This window comes from Macaca nemestrina, chromosome 8 (assembly GCF_043159975.1).
Source record: "Macaca nemestrina isolate mMacNem1 chromosome 8, mMacNem.hap1, whole genome shotgun sequence".
Taxonomy (NCBI): Eukaryota; Metazoa; Chordata; class Mammalia; order Primates; family Cercopithecidae; genus Macaca; species Macaca nemestrina.
This window is the reverse complement of record NC_092132.1, coordinates 32,928,672-32,946,865: the sequence shown is the minus strand read 5'-3', so window position 1 is coordinate 32,946,865 and position 18,194 is coordinate 32,928,672. Positions and strand designations below refer to the sequence as shown.

The 18,194-nt window shown below is 33.8% G+C and overlaps 1 protein-coding gene across 6 annotated transcripts in view; it reads right to left on the bottom strand.

The window, feature by feature from the left end:
• Nucleotides 1-18,194, bottom strand: part of LOC105475960 (CUB and Sushi multiple domains 3) — a 1,218,758-nt gene that overhangs the window by 257,991 nt on the left and 942,573 nt on the right. For all 6 annotated transcript variants that reach the window (XM_011731490.2, XM_071067898.1, XM_071067897.1 and 3 more), the window contains 2 exons: nt 17,012-17,199; nt 6,115-6,309 (listed from right to left, as the gene is read on the bottom strand). In XM_011731490.2, the coding sequence (XP_011729792.2) occupies nt 6,115-6,309; nt 17,012-17,199 (383 nt within the window). The remainder of the gene's footprint in view (nt 1-6,114; nt 6,310-17,011; nt 17,200-18,194) is intronic.

Sequence of the window (18,194 nt, the reverse complement as noted above, 5' to 3'; positions counted from 1 at the left end):
AGGAGAGAGGAAAAGAGGTAAGAGATGGCAGATGCTCTGGACAAGGGTAGAGCTGTGCCATTAGATAAAATAAGTCAAGGCAACATGATTAGGTGAGATAAATCCAGCAATGAATATTAAAGGGAAAATCTGAAATCTGCCACTATTTTTGTTTTATTACCTTTATTTAATATTGAGTGAGATTATGGATAAGAATGACATATGACTTCTACTTTAATTTAGTATGTCTGTATATAACTAAATTACTACAGAGTTTCAAAAGATCCTTTTTAAAGTAAGAAAAATAAAAAGGGAAGAAATTATTTTCTAAACACATTTTTTTTTTTAAATCATGAAAGGAATGTAGGTACAGATATGCTGTTCTGCTATCATTTAATATATATGACAATATCATGAGATAAACTGCAGAGTTTCTCATCACTGAGCAGGACTTACCACAGGATGCAATCATTTTGGATCTATTTCTGACAAATATAATCTCCCAGTGTCCACCTTAAGCTCTTAAAAACATTTTCTTCTGATTTAAAATGTACACTTAATCCTAAATCATGATAAAATTCTATCTTCTAAAATAGACAAACTTATAAATTAATATGGTTTAGTTTGAGTTTGCAGATATTTAACAAGAGCCTGTTTATATAAATTAAGGTGTTACATGCTAAACGGGATATATAGCCTATGACTGCATGGAGCTTATGCTCTTCTAGGGTCAGACTAAGACAACATTATAAGAAAAAGCAAAACATAGTTGTGTTCTAAGAGTCTACAGAATATGATCATGTTGGTATTTGCTTCTACACTAAAATAAATAAATAAATAAATAAATAAATAAATAAATAAATAAATAAAAAGCTTTCCTTATTTTCACTCCTAGGAATCACAGTTAACTTCCTATTTATGCACTCAAAAGCAATGCCTACCAGTCAGTCACAATTTTACCAGAGATTTTAGTCAGGATACCTACTATGGGATGGCACCTAGGCTGAAAAGCAGCAAAGTGCCAGTCACTTAATTCTCAAACATTGATAAAATTAGGAATAGAGGCATACACATATTAATGTATAGCAAAAGCAATCACTAGAATAACCCCAAATAATATAACTATGAAACACTGAAGAGAGGGACTGTGTGTGTTGCATCATCTTTTGTATCAGGGAATCATGAGGTATTATCTACAGTTGGTAAATAAAGAAACAGATCTTTCTATGTTATATGGAGTTATGGGAGGGGCCATCAGAGCAATTAGAAACAGAAATTAGAACCTTCAGCTTCTGACCAATAGGAGGATAAAGAGGGATAAGGCAGATGACCATTGCTTTAAATATAAGCTACTTCTTATTTTTTTCTTAGTTATCACAGGCATATCTCAGATAAAAATACAAAATTTATCTTAAAAATACAAAATAATTTGTTTTTATGAACAATGAACCCTCTGGATTATTACGCATACTTTAAATACTAAATTTGACTTTTAAGTATTAACTTAGGCCAGGTGTGGTGACTCATGACTGTAACCTCGGCATTGTGGGACACCAAGGCGGGAGGATCACTTGAGGCCAGTAGTTCAAGACCAGCCTGGGCAACATAGTTAGACACTGTTTCTGCAAAAAAATAAAAATAAAAAATTAGCTGGGTGTGGTGGCACATGCCTGTAGTCCCAGCTACTTGAGAAGCTGAGGTGGGAGAACTGCCTGAACTTGGGAAGTACAGGCTTTAGTGAGCCATGGTTGTACTACTGCACTCCAGCATGGGTGACAGAGTGAGACCCTGTCTGGAAAAAAAAAAAAAAAAAAAAGTATTATGTTGTTACATCTGAAAGTCAGCCAGTCCTGTGTGTAAGTGCTGAGGAAAAATAATTAGATATGTGTGACATTGATTAGGAAACTAAAATATATCCAATGCTCCTCATTGTGTGACAGTGACAGCCACAGACCAATGTTTAAAATAAGTTATTTAATATGATTTTCCAACAACCTTGCAAATTACACAATATCTTATGATTAGATATACTAAATAAATAAATTGAAAAGTAACACAGAAACCCAGACATTAAAAAAAAAATCATTGTTTAGTATTAAATATATCTAGTTCTAAAACAGAATTTTTTTCCCCAACTATACTAGAAATTATTGGTTGCAATCATAAATTTATCTTAAACTTTTTTTCTAATAGCTTAAAGAGTTCACTGGATAAATTTTATTTGATTTCCATAACATCATGTCCATTTTGATTAAAAGTCTAATGATACTTAATTGATGTTAAAAATTATCTCTTACGGAAATTTTTAAATGCTCAACACCTGTTCAATTTTCAGGAGTGAATGAATGTGTGTATTCACATCATAACATAGATAAATTAATTTTAATTAATATTAAAAAGACAGAAGTATATTAGTTAACCAAAACATAACACCCAATGCAAGATGTGATGCATGTTTATCAGCACTTTGCTTCTCTTGGAACACTGCGTTGAAAATCACAACTTCCATATATTTATATTCCAACTTTTGTCAGAAACTTTACTAGATTCTCTGTGTGTGTTGTGTTTACCAATTGAATCTTCACAATAACCTATTGAATTAATAACTACTAATGTAGTTTTAGAGATTTAAAAGTCAAGACTGAGTTTGCCTTAGGTCACAGGTGTCAGAAGACATCTATTTGAATCCAGGTCTGCCATACGGTCTAAATTGTCTGTAGATATGAACTATTCAACGAACATTAAGTATACTTAATTGGGCCATAATTGATCCAATAAAATGTTTTTGGCTCAAAAGGATTTTTTTTTTTTTAAATATTATGGCATATGGAACATTTCATGCTGAAACTGACATTTCTATGACCTATTGGAAAGGAATATGATTATATTAGGTGGGCATATTCTTAGCGAATGTATGCTATACTCTAGTGTTCCTGACTTTTTCACCTGTCATTGAAAGCCATCTATTTAATCATTTATCCCTGTGATTAACATCTATCTTATTAATCTATAGTTTTTTGTGTCCTTTGATATTTCTGCATCAGGACTTTTAGTTATTTTGAATCTGACTCCCAGAAATTTTTCAGAAATTTTCTGTAGTTTCCAAATGATCATTGACAGTAAAATTTGAAAAGTTCTTTTCTATGTTTAGTATGTTTTTTCTAGCTAAATTAGATTTTTTAAATTCTAAATTATATAATACTAATTTCTACGGTTCTACATTCTAATATGATACAACAACCCTTTCTCTTAAATTTCCTATAAACTTCCATGCCATCAATCACTTTTTCTCTCTTTAGAACAATTAATTCCAAAGCAGTTATTTCTCTATTTATTCCTTTTATCTTCTGATAGATGAACCATAAATGCAAGTCAAAAATTAACCAGCTGCTCTGTTAAAGATGGACCAATCAGAAGATGTCTTCCATTTCTTTGTTTCTTATAACAATATTTTGAAGTAAAAAATGTTAATTATCCCTATTTCATAGATGAGACAAAATAAACCCAGAGAGGGGTAAGTCAGAAATTGTGCACATGTAATTCTTATAAGTGAATACATTCTTCAACTAGGAAAAATTACCATGTATATTAGATATCAAAAATTGTTGGTTATTTTCACTGAAATTAATAGTAAGAAATGCAATTTATATCATAGCCCAATTCAAACAAACACTTGAATGCATGCAGGTATATATATATACAGATGTATATTTATTGTATTTTATTTATTTCTTTATATATAACAGGGAAATTTTCCAAAAGTAATATGTACTCTCGGCCGGGTGCAGTGGTTCACTCCTGTAATCCCAGCACTTTGGGAGGTTGAGGTTAACGGATTTCTTGAGGCCAGGAGTTTGAGACCAGCTTGAGCAACATGGCAAAAAACCATCTCTACTAAAAATACAAAAATTATCTGGGTGTGGTGGTGCACACCTGTAATCCCAGCCATTAGAGAGTCTGAGGCAGGAGAATCGCTTGAACACAGGAGGTGGAGTTGCAGTGAGCCCAGGTCACGCCACTGCACTCCAGCCTGGGCAGCAGAGCCAGACTCCATCTCAAAAACAAACAAACAAAAATACTCTCTCTATGTTCCTTAAAGCATACTTTTTTCTGGGACTGTAACCTAGTTTAACCATTGTGGAAGACAGTGTGGAGATTCCTTAAGGATCTAGAACAAGAAATACCATTTGACCCAGCCATCCCATTACTGGGTATATACCCAAAGGATTATAAATCATGCTGCTATAAAGATACATGCACACGTATGTTTATTGCAGCACTATTCACAATAGCAAAGACTTGGAACCAACCCAAATGTCCATCAATGACAGACTGGATTAAGAAAATGTGGCACATATACACCATGGAATACTATGCAGCCATAAAAAAGGATGAGTTTGTGTCCTTTGTAGGGACATGGATGCAGCTGGAAACCATCATTCTGAGCATGAGCAAACTATCGCAAGAACAGAAAACCAAAACACCGCATGTTCTCATTCATAGGTGGGAATTGAACAATGAGATCATGTGGACACAGGAAGGGGAACATCACACACCGGGGCCTGTTGTGGGGTAGGGGAAGGGGGGAGGGATAGCATCAGGAGATACACCTAATGTAAATGATGAGTTATACATATGTAACAAACCTGCACGTTGTGCATATGCACCCTAGAACTTAAAGTATAACAAAAAAGTATACTTTTTTCTATTATTTTTATTAACTTTTAATTTAATTTTATTCGATTCACTTATATGTTTATTATATGCTAGTCACAACCCAATGAATTGATTTTATGATTCACTGTTGGTGACCCATAGTTTGGGAAATCTGTCCTAGATGATATCATTTTTGTGTTAATTTTCATACAATGCATTAGAATCATTTAATGGACTAAGGAGTCTCTAGCAACCCTAAGCAGTGATATCACTGTTTCTCTGTTTTTCCTTTCTCACTGTATCTCCATTCTTATATAGAGTTATATACAAGTATATGATTTTTAAATATGCAGTATTCTATCTCCTTCTAGGCAACCTAATTTCTAGAAGAAATACACATTCTTCCTTATCCTTATTATAGACAAAGATTTATCACCAGCTTTTAATAATATTTAAATTATTAAATTTATCTACTTGGGTTGAAATGTCAGTTTTAGCGTGTTTGTTCCTCATGTACTCAGCCAATATTTTCTGAGCACCTAACATTTTCAGGTACAAATCCTGAGGGCACAAAAATTAGCGTAACAGGCCATAACCCAGTTCTCAGAAGGTTTGCCTATTATTATACGAATATTGCTTTAGAGACACCTGGGAATATAGGCAGTTTTCCAAAATCAGTTCTTTATTGAATTCAACTTAAAAATAATTGATAGGCCGGGAGCGGTGGCTCAAGCCTGTAATTCCAGCACTTTGGGAGGCCAAGACGGGCGAATCATGAGGTCAGGAGATCAAGACCATCCTGGCTAACACAGTGAAACCCCGTCTCTACTAAAAACAAACAAACAAACAAACAAACAAACAAAAAAACTAGCAGGGCGAGGTGGCGGCGACTGTGGTCCCAGCTACTCGGGAGGCTGAGGCAGGAGAATGGCGTAAACCCGGGAGGCGGAGCTTACAGTGAGCTGAGATCCAGCCACTGCACTCCAGCCTCGGTGACAGAGCGAGACTCCGTCTCAACAACAACAACAAAATAATAATAATAATAATAATAATAATTGATAAAATCTCTGCATTGCCAATACCACACTTGTAGATTGTATGTTGAATAGCTGATGTTTTGAAACACAGAAATGACTTTTTTTTTTTTTTTTCCAGACACAGTCTCACATAGTCGCCCAGGCTGGAGTGCAGTGGCATGATCTTGGCTCACTGCAACCTCTGCCTCCCGGGTTCAAGTGATTCTCCTGCCTCAGCCCCACGAGTAGCTGGGACTATAGGTGCGTGCCACCACAGCCAGCTAATTTTTGTATTTTTGGTAGAGAGGGGTTTCACAATGTTGACCAGGATGGTCTCGATCTCTTGACCTCTTGATCCACCCGCCTTGGCCTCCCAAAGTGCTGGGATTACAGGCATGAACCACCAGTGCCCAGCCGATTTTTCCTAATAATGAAAATTCAGCCATAAAAATATGTTTCTTACCATGACAACTTGGCAAGACTCTATTCCATCCAGGTCTTCCATCATCTCCCATGATACAGGTGAGTGTTGAATAACCTTGAAGAACATACCCAGCATCACAGTAATAGGTGACTGTTGACCCTAATTTATAATCCATTCCAAGTCTGGTGCCATTCATTATATTGCCTGGATCAAAGCAGGACTCTCGGAGTTTTGCTGTAAAACAGTGTTAATATAACATTAATTGCTTTAAAATACAGTTAGTACTCTGTAATACATGGATTCTGCATCTGTGGATTCAGCTAACTGCAGATGGAAAATATTTGGAAAAAACTGTACTGCACTGAATATGTACAGACATTTTTTGTCATTACTCCCTAAATAACACAGTATAACAACTGTTTACCTAGTATTTACATCATATCCTGTATTATTGGTAATCTAGAGATGATTTAATGCATATGGGAGGATATATATAAGTTATATGTTCACATCTGTGAATGTTAGTATCTGAGACGTTCTGGTACCAGTTACCCAGGGATACCAAGGGACAACTGACTGTTTTTTATGGACCTTTAAGACATATTCATTTCTTTTTCTAACCAAGAAGGAAAAAAGCAGCAGCACCATTTCTGTCTTTGTTTGGGGGCTCAAAGTACAAAGGAGCCCTTATCCATATCTGACAAATTGCTAATGCATATTTATTAGTAAGATAAATAAATTATAAAGATCGTCATAGATCTTCCCATTAAACTTAGTATCTAATGTATATAGTCAAACATAGGGTTTCAGAATTTATTATAAACATTATGTGTGTTATAATCCATGTGTAGGTACCATAAATGAATTACTTTGGGGAAAAAGTAGGACCCCTACAAAAGGTCTTTATTTAAAATATCTCCCCACAAGTAATGCCCATCCCATGTTACTGAACCTAGAAGTGGTTTTTCTGCCTATGTTGAGCTCAGTTCATTTCACCACCTACCGCAAAATAAAAGGCCCTATTTCTCTGCCCTGCAACAATTTTTCTTACCCTATTTTCTCCAGTCATTCTCCACATTTTTATCAGAGGTCTCCCATTATAAAATAGCAAAACCCAAACCACAATATTTTTGGACAGATTATCTATCCCTATGCAAAACACTTTCAAAGCTAGAAGTAACAGACAGATTGAAAAATAAAATCCTTTCACAACAGAGGAATTGTTTTCATTGTACCCAGATAGTAAACAAAGAGACTGACAGAATATTTTTAAAATATGTAGAGAAATAGAATTAGCTCATTCATTTTATGGCAAAAGTACTATCACACTTTGTTGTTAACAGATCTGGATGAGGCCTTGAGATTATTTCCATTTTGTAATTATTGATTACTTAAAAAATAATAAAGAAATGTACAATGTAAAGGCCATCACAATAAATCAGGATAACAAATGTAGTGATTTTCTACATTAGAATATTTTTTGTTTTAATAAGAAATCAGAAAGTGGGTATGTCTCTGAATATGAGTCATGGAATCTTTGGAATTTAAGTCAATGATATCTTGGTGTTTGGCTACTACAAACATTTTTATATCAAAATATAATTAATTACACCAGTAAGAATATGTTTCTTGCATTCATAAAAGTTTGCAAAGAGTTTATTGTACTTTAACATATATAAGAAATAATGAGAAATCTGTGCTTTAAGAAGAACACTATATATAATTTCTCCCAATTCAACTAAAGAGGAAATGGTGGAACCAAACATTTAAATAATTTTAATAGAATATCAGAGAAATGAAAAGGGTTCTTTCCCTCTCTCTTTTTCTTTCTTTCTTTTTCTTTCTTTCTTTTTCTTTCTTTCTTTCTCTCTATCTTTTCTTTTCTTTTCTTTCCTTTTCTTTTTTCTTTTCTTTCTTTCACTACTTAAGGGCTCACTACCCTACTAACTCTAGAAATGTAGCAGTGGACAATCAGAAAATGTTCTGGCGCTCATGGAAATTACAGTCTGTTAAAGAAAGGAATTACATTAAATAAAGACTTGCAATTCTGGAATGCTGTGTAAAGGGAAGCATTCAGGAACCTCACTGAAAAAGTGGTATCTAAAGTGAGCATTGAGAGAATAAGGAACAGATTAGGTGAAAAGGCGATGAAAATTTTGTAGGGGAGGAGGTGTGCTGACATGTGCAAGTAGATAAATGTGATTCCTGAGTTTCAAACCAGAGCTAAATGACTTGATGTTCTCCCAAGCACACACATACACATACACACACTGATGCACATACACAAAATTTGCACTCCATACATTATACTCAGCTGCTCTATAAAAATTTTGTCCCAAACCATGGAATATATTTCTTTTCATATAAAATACTCACACAACTCTTTTTATGCAAGAACCAGCAGGGTGACTACTTAATTTGGTCACTAAGAATGGGGCTTTAGTGATGCAGGGATTGATTTGTTTATTTATAAAAATAAAACCTTACATTGTACCTTCCCTTAAACAAGCAGGAAAACGCAATATAATTTTTAGACAGAACAGAAACCTGTCATTTACAGCTGGACTTCGTGAAATTGAACTAAGTCCCTGGAGGGTAAACGAAGGATTTAAATTTCTGTTTAAAAGAATTAATCTCGTTGACAAGTCTATTCTCCTAATATTCATCTTTTGAAAAATTTGCTTTCTTCTTCCTTGAAGTTTTCCCCAATGTTTCAGTAAACTGTCAGTGAAACTGTAATGCAAGCATCCTGTTTTTTGAGGAAAGGGAAACATGTTTGACAAATTTAAAAATATTGAGTCTGCAACAATTTTACAATGCTAGTCTCAATTTGAGAGAATGCACTTATCTCATTATAATGTTTATATACTGTTTTAAATCCTTGGTGACTAGCTTTCTATGAATAATACTGCCTTTGTTTATATCCATGTATGTCGTAGCAATTACACCTGGAAATTTCGAAAACACCTGGAGAATACTTATATAAATGTCTAGGCAGTAGCTGGAAAGCTGATTTTAGTTTCCGAATAAAAATTATGAGGCAGACAAGTTATTACCATTATTTTTATGTATAATTAATTTTATCTGCTTAATAGTGATTTGCCTACTGAACAGATACTAGGTAAAAGAGTATTTTGCCTCCTTATAGTCTCCAAATAAAATATGTCAGAAGATATATTTTAGATGTGCTGCATCTCAAATATTTTAGTTTTATTTTAAAATTATTTCTGCTAAATATAAATAGATGTATGTATGCATGTGTGTGTATATATATATATAAGTTTTATTAGAGCTAGAAGTGAACATATACAATAAAGCTTACATCTTAATTTTTAATTAAAGGCAATAACAAATGCTGGTGAGAATGGGGAGAAAAGGCAAACCTCGTACACTGTTGAGGGGGATGTAAATTAGCACAGCCACTATGGAGAACAGTATCAACAGTATAGAGGGTCCTCAAAGAACTAAAAATAGAACTACCCTATGATCTAGCAATCCCACTGCTAGTATATATCCAAAAGACAGAAATCAGTATATCGAAGAGATATCTGCACTCTCATGTTTTTTGTAGTACTGCTCAGAATAGTCAAGATTTGGAAGCAACCTAAAGTGTCCATCAACAGACAAATATATTAAAAAAAGTGGCATATATATACAATGAAGTAGTATTCCGCCATAAAAAAGAATGAAATATCTGTAACAACATGGATGGAACTGGAGGACGTAAGTGAAATAAGTCAGGCACAGAAAGACAAATTTTGCATTTTCTTACTTATTTGTGGGAGCTAAAAATTAAAAACAATTGAACTCATGGAGTTAGAGACTAGAAGGATAGTTACCAGAGGCTGGGAAGGGTAGTGGAGGTGTTGGGGGAAAAATGGGGATAGTTAATGGGTACAAAAAATAATTAAAAAGAATGAATAAGATCTAGTATTTGATAGCACAACAGTGTGACTATAGTCAATAATAATTTAATTGTACGTTTAAAAATAACTAAAAGAGTAGAGTTTGTTTCTAATACAAAGGATAAATGCTTGAGATTATGAATACCTCATTTACCCTGATGTTAGTCATTACACGTTGCATACCTGTATCAAAATATCTCATATACTCCCTAAATGTATACACCTACTGTATACCCACAAAAATTAAAAATAAAAAAGGAAAACTTTTCATGTTTTTACTCATTTGTAGTAGATAAAAAATTGAAATAATTGAACTTGTAGAGACAGAGAGTAGAATGACCGTTACCAGAGGCTGGGAAAGGTAAGGGGTGGGAAGTGCGGATAGTTAATGGTATGAAAACAAAGTTAGATAGAATGAATAAGGATCTAGTCTTTGATAGCACAACAGGGTGACTACAGTCAACAATAATTTATTGTATATTTAAAAATAACTAAAAGAATATAATTGGAATGTTTGTTACATAAATAAATGATAAATGCTTGAGGTGATGGATACCTCATTTACCTTGACAATGATTATGACACATTGTGCACCTGTATCAAAATATCGCGTGTACTCCATAAATATATACATACCTACTATGAATCTGTAAAAATTAAAAATTTTAAAAGGAAAAAGACCACTAATTACTTTCTAAGTGCTATAGAAATCAACATGCTTAAGTCAAGATATGTGATATATGTTACAAAAGATAAAGAAAAATATCTTTACTATCTGGGGCCTCAAGGTATATGTCCATTTATTTGGGTGTGCATATTTTTATGTTGAAAATAATGAGATGTTCATTTTTCAGTCATTATAAACATCAGCACCACTTTGTCAGCCTTAAGAAACTGGACAAATAGACAGGAAACATTTATTAAAATAAGAATAGGAAATAAGGAAGCTGATAAGACAGACCTTGGAGACCCTGAAGTGGGCAATGAGATTTTCCCATAAACAGGGCAGGGGGTTTGGGTTTGAGGACCAGGTTAGAGAATTAATGAGATTGGATCTCGGGAACATTATTATAAGGAAATATTATCTGGTGTATACAAATAACACTTGGTGGAATTGTGTCTAAATGGGTACTGGTATAGTAGGTGAAGACAGTGGGTGGGGAAGAAGGATGTAGTTAATGGGATAATTATGTATTTCTCTCTACCTATGCTTATATTTTTCTTTGCCTTTATTCTTAAAGGTAACAATAATTTATGTAGTCTTGTGCAAATCATTTTAACAATTAGATTTTCAATTGTATCCTTTGTAAAATGGGGATAACAATACTTATAAGGTTGTTCTGTAATGTTTTTATTGCATTTATACATGCATTATCTATATCCTTCCCATGCCTACTAATGAGGTCTAATCATTGAACCTACAGTAGAGTAAGTGCATAGTAAATAATATCTTTTTTAAAAAAAATTATATTTGTAGTTCTTTATCTATGACAGTATAAATCTTAAGTTTTTGGAAGTGATGAAAACATTAAAATTGATCAAGCGGGGAAATAGGGAAGGACGTATATTTAGCTGAGATAATAGCAAATAGGTCTTTTATCTCAATTGCTTAACTACTTGGCCTTAGTAAGGGCTACATGGAGTGTTACCTAGAAAAAGCATTATAAGGTCATGACCAGTTTCCATGAGAAAGAAAGTCGTAATCAGGACCATCTACCACTGGATTTCTAGTGAGATACTCTTGCTGCAGCTTTTATCATAGTGATATTTGGAAATGTTTTACTAAATATTAATTTACAGTAGAACCTCACTTTATCTCTACAGATTTCCTAAAAGGTTTCTTTCTTTCTTTTTTAAACAGGTCACATGTATAAGCCTTTCAGCTTGCAGGCAGCTATTTCTAAGCCAAGTTCTCACGTATATAAAATTTAGAACAGGAATACAATTCTGAGGTTTCTTACACTTAAAGAATGTTATTATTCTAATATTCAAATTCTGACTTGATTTTAAAACAGAAAACACCTCTTTGCAATGCTCAAAACCAATCGAGTAACAAATTGAATAACTACTGTGTGTGGGCACTATTCTTGGCACTTAGTGTATAGTGGTGAATGAACAGATAAGGGCTTTCCTCTTAAGAAACTTGTATTTTAGAATATGTTTAGGGGGTTACTGGAGTGAGGGGGATGCACATAGTAAGTGAACTTAAAAATAAATAAGTGAATAAATAAGAAAGAAAGTATCAGATATTGACATTATTTGGTAGCAAGTGGAAGATTTTGAAATTAGGAATACAGAAAAAGCACAAGAAATATAAAGCAAAAAATAAAAGAAAAAGGCTAATAAGTATAAATATACTAAATGCAAGGTATCAAAAAAACCGAAAAAATTCAATTTATATGCACCTGAAAACAGGCTTTCATAATATATAAACAAAAGTGGTAAAAATTTTAAGAAAAATGGCAAGTTAAGAATAGTAGATTTTACCCAACTATTTCAATAATTGCTAGACCAAACAGGTTAAAAAACGGTGAGAAGATGAATATTTAACAATATAACTAGGGAATTTATTGGATGTATATAAAAAACTTGCACTCATTAGATGATACAAATTTCTCTCCTAGTACACAAGAAACATAAATTTTGACAATACAATGGACCACAAAACAAATCCTATGACAAGCCAAAGAATCAGAATCATACATCTCTGATGATGCAAGTAAATTAGAAATTTATAATATAATAAGTTATAGATTAAAATTTTATTTTGATAGTTTGAAATACTTTTAAGTAGCACTTCAGCAAAGAAAAATCATAATGCTATACTTACAACCAATTTAGAATAAAATTATGATAAATCTCTACATATCAAAACTTTTGCATAGCAGCTTAAGAGGTTCTTAAAGAAAATGTGTAGATCCAAAAGCTCATTACCAAAAGAGAAAAAATGCAAATTAATAAGCAGTATTGGCTGGGCGTGGTGGCTTATGCCTGTAATCCCTGCTGTTTGGGTGACTGAGGAGTGCGGATCACAAGGTCAGGAGTTTGAGACCAGCCTGGTCAACATGGTGAAACCCCATCTCTACTAAAGATACAAAAATTAGCCAGGTGTGGTGGGGCACGCCCATAATCCCAGCTACTCAGGAGGCTGAGGGAGGAAAATTGCTTTAATCAGGGATGCAAATGTTGCAGTGAGCCAGGATCGCACCACTGCGCTCCAGCCTGGGCGACAGAGCGATACTCTGTCTCAAAAAAAAAAAAAAAAAAAAAAAAAGTAGTATTTATCTCAAGAAATGGGGAAAAGGATTAGCAAATCTAGAGACAATAAAAGGGAAGAACTAACATAGATAAAAGCAATATTAATAAAAATATTAAACAATGTTAACAAAAACATGCAGCAGCAAATAAAGTAAGATAAATACTGTGAATATTTTCATGTCAATAAATGTGAAATCATGGATGAAAGGAACTAGTTTTTACAAAGAGTTTTTTAAATCTAAGGTAAAAAAGCAAATCTAAATATATTTACAACCATTAAAATTTCACCACCTTAAGTCACTGGTCCCGTAGTTTTAGTTCTAGAAAACGTTCAAGAAACAGATAATCCTATCTTATACAAACTATTTTCAAGACTAGAAAATTGAGAATGCTCCCAAATTTAGGCAGGTAGTGTAATCTTGGTATCAAAATCAGACAAGGAGAGTATAAGGAAGAAAAATTATAGCTCAATCAGACGGCACTAAATCAATTTGATAATGATACAGGAGTTAAAAAGAAATTACTCAGGCAGATAGTAAAGTTTTTGTTTTAATGAAAAGCAGCCCTCAAATCACTTTCTTTTCTAACACAGAGCCACCTGTAAAATGGAGTTGCAGACATAGACAGGCAAGCCAGAAACTTGCACAGGTGAAGGCCCGCTCACAGTTGTGTCCACAGGAAAAGGCTACCTGGGACTAGGCATGTCCAAAATGGGGGCTCCATCTGCCCTTGCCAAACCTCGAGTACAGGAAGAAGAAGACAATACAGCCCCTGCCAGGCAAAGGCTCCTTTTGCATAAGAAGATTAGGGTGGGGCAACCAGCTTACCCCGCACACTAGGTAAATGTCATACCTGGTCAAACTAGTCTGTGGGTCCTACGTAACTCAGACACCGCCTCCTCAAGCCTGCCTATAAAATCTGACATAGTTAACAGTGGGGCCGGCTTTCCCCTTTCGGCTGCCCCTCTCTTAGGAAAAAGAGAGAGTTGTTCTCCTTTGTCTCTCTCTTTTTTTTTTTGCCTATTAAATCTTCGCCCCTAAACTCATTCCTCATATTTGTCCCTGTCCTTAATCTTCTTGGCGCCAAATGGCAAACCCTGGGTATTTACCTCAGACAACACCACCACTTCAATAATATATTTTTGTAACAGAGAGTAATAATTCAGAGGCAATATACACCATAGTTAAAACTCGGGACTATAGTTAAAACAATTAATAATAATCGAATGAACTCAGGAGGTGGAGGTTGCAGTGAGCTGAGATCGCTACTGCACTCCAGCCTGGGTGACAGAGCAAGATTCCATCTCAAGGAAGGAAGGAAGGAAGGAAGGAAGGAAAGAAGGAAGGAAGGAAGGAAGGAAGGAAGGAAGGAAGGAAGGAAGGAAGGAAGGAAGGAAGGAAGATGTCAGTATGCAAAATAGGAAAAAGATGCTCAACTTAATAAGGGAAAAGACAATAAAAATGACAATGAGATATCATTTAATAAGATTAGCAACTTGCAAGTTTAACAAAATCACTGGTTTTTAAAAACTGTGGAATTTCTGAAGCTCTCATCCTCTGATTTTTGAAAGTTTAAATTGATGCAGTCTCTTTAGAGAATAATTCAGCAATACAGAGTTACATTGAAGAGGTTCATACCCTTTGACCTAGTAATCCCACTCTTAGGTATACAGATGATCTAAAAAGAATCTCACAGATATATTCAAGACGACATGTAAAAGAATGTTCATTTCATCATCATTCATTTCTGGTAGTAATAAACTAAAACAGCCTAAATGTCTATCAGCAGAAAAATTTATATATTAACTTTGATATAGCCATATGGTGGAGTATCATAAAGGACTTAATAAATAAAAGGTATATGCTTCTAACTTTGATAAATCTCAAAAACAATGTAAGGGGCCAAATCGATTTTCAGAAGGATACATACATAATAAAAATACAAAATTTGTATGAAAATAAGAAATATAAAAATATGTACAAGCATAAATACATGGAAAGGATAAGTATAAAATTAGGATTAGGGGGAATACCAGCATGAAAAGAGCAGGAATGTCTGAAAAATGACCTTGAATGCTCATTATGGTTTGCCTACATGGTCAGCTAGCCAGGTTCCCACGAATGGTAAGGGAATTATCTACCAGGTGGTTAGAGTGACGTTGCGGTCAAGCTCTCTCTCCCTAAAAGAGTTTCTAACCCATAAACCCAAGGTCTAAACTTCCCCCAAGCATCTTCTGATACAGAGCAGGTAGCATTTGCAGAAAACCTCAATAAACAGCCAGCACCCTAAACCTCACTGTCTGTGCCAAATGTCCTGTACATTTTCCTACTAACAAGGCCATTTTCCTACTTTTTCTTGTGAAATGAGAGACTTATGGAGGGATCAGGCTTTCCACTGGAATGAAAACGATACTGTTTAAGTCCAGCAGTTACCCTTGACCTGGCATACAGTTCTAAGTGATGACAGAGATATTGGAGGACTCCAAGCATCTGTTTCTTGCTGACTTGTGAGTTTCATTTCCCTAAAAACGTCTTTCTTACCCATATTATGTGTTGTTGTGAAATTTATTGTGACCTCTTATGATAGCCCTGAAGAGACTAACCCCTGTTCCTATGGCAAATGCAAAAGGAGTTTCCATTGTATATGTGATATTTGATTTTTTAAGACAAGAATAAAGAGATCTGAAGCAAATATAGCAGAATGATAATTTTTGTCAAGTTGGCTGATGGATGCTTTGGAGTTCATTATTCTATATATAAGTTTCAGTTATTGAAAATATTAAACAAAAGGTGGTAACAAATCAAAGCATGTATTTTCAGAAATCAGTTGATAACTTGAGATGAATTATCAGTATGCCCTTCATGGACTCAGTAGTTGCAAAATAAATTTAAAGTTTATGCAATCTAAATATAAATCTGTTCCTGTAGACATAAACTACAAAATTTTAGAAAAATATAATTATAAATATCCATAGGCATTCTAATACAATTCATTTAAGCACTAGCAGAAGTATTCTAAAACATTATAACTATACTTGTTTTCTTTATTATGAATATTGACATATTTAAATATCTGTGTACATTTTCTTAGAGACAGGGTCTTGCTCTTCCAGGCTGGCCTGCAGTGCATGATCATATCTCACTGCAGCCTTCATCTCCTGGGCTCAAGTGATCCTCCTGCCTCAGTCTCTTGAGTAGCTGGTACTACAGATGTATGCCACCCCTCTTGACTAATTAAAAAATAAATGTACAGATGTGCTCTCACTATGTTTCTTAGGCTGGTCTCAAACTGCTGGGCTCAAGTAATTCTCCTGCCTTGGCCTCCCAAAGTGCTAGGATTACAGGCATGAGTGATGGCACCCAACTTACATGTTTTCTGAAATACAATTATCCTCTACTTTGTTCCCTTTATCACTGAAAGTGTTCTCCAAATGAAGGTATTTGACTGAAACTTCAGCTTCTAAAAAAATGAGACTTTTTTTGTATGTTTTGTTTTTTAATATTGTGTGGCTCCAGCCAACTCCTCCAATATACTAATTGTTAATTTGTTTGCTTGATACATTTCCTTTGGTAGTAATTAGGGAAATGCTAATTTCTTTCTCACTAATAAGAAAGGTCTACTGTGAGAATGCTTTTATGAGATGAACTGTACATAGTCTGCATTTAAAAATGCACATAAAAGTAACCACTAACAATGGGCCATACAAAATTATTCTCTTGTATAAAATATCTATAATTTAAATCATGATATTAACATGGAATATTCATATTTACCTTTGTATTCTAGATGAAATCCAGTGTAACTAACAGATCCATCACTCCGAAAAGCCAAATTCATTGTATTTGAGCTGCTTTCTATTCTCTCTGGTAACTTGCTGTCTTGAAAACTTCCAATCAGTGGGCTATTACTGTCTGGTCCATCATAGATATAGAGGAAGTCATAGTTTGGTTCTATGCTAAAACTAAAAAAAAAAAAAAGAAAAAAAAAAGAAAGAAAAGGAAGTAGGATAATTATTATTAGGCTATTAGTCATAATAGTTACATGATCAAACATTAATTCAGTGCTTAACAATAATAAAAGACACTGTTAAAATAAGCTAATATAAAAAATCACCTGCAACAACATATTTAATATAAATATCAAATAAGCAGGGGAAAAGAAAAAAAACTTGACATTTTTACATATTTTTAAGTTGACATTGTATGCAGAGGAAATGAAGTGATTATAAGACAAATAGTTAATTGATGAAAAGATACAGGATTTGGAGTCAGAGAATGTAAGTTCAAGCCTTGTTTCTGCCCTTGTTAGTGACGTGTTCTTATGCAAGTTACTTTATGTGGAGGATAATATGTATTTTTAAAACTTTTTCATCCATATATTTTGCATCATGAAAACACAAACTATTTTTTTCTTCATAAATAGTACTCCAAAGTTTATAAGCATTTTCATTGCTAAAAAATTTAACTCTATATATCAGATAAGGACAAAAGCTGAAATCAAAAGTTGAAATATATTATTTACATTTAAATAACTCAAACAAAGCTTTGCACATTGTATTAGACATTCTTTTTCCTGAAAGTAAATATATTTTCTTGTTTTAAAACCTAATGTAGGAGATATCAAACCAATACACTATCAGAATTACATAATGTGAAAAAGGATATTTTAGCATGTAAATGATTCAAATCAGTTGTGTTAATATTACAAGATTTGCATAATAAACTTGCCTTAACAACCTTCAAAAGTATAATAATTGTCCCACAATGATCATGGAACCCATATATTTAGAAGTCAGGAGACATGCAATCAATTTCTCTATTTCCTAACTCATACTGTGGTAGAGAAACATGGGGAAAAGGATAGATTAATTTAGGTCAGCAAGAAAAGTCAACCAGTTTATGATATAAAATGAAACCAGTAAAACTTGCCATTGTTAAACATTCATCAGCAGAAAAA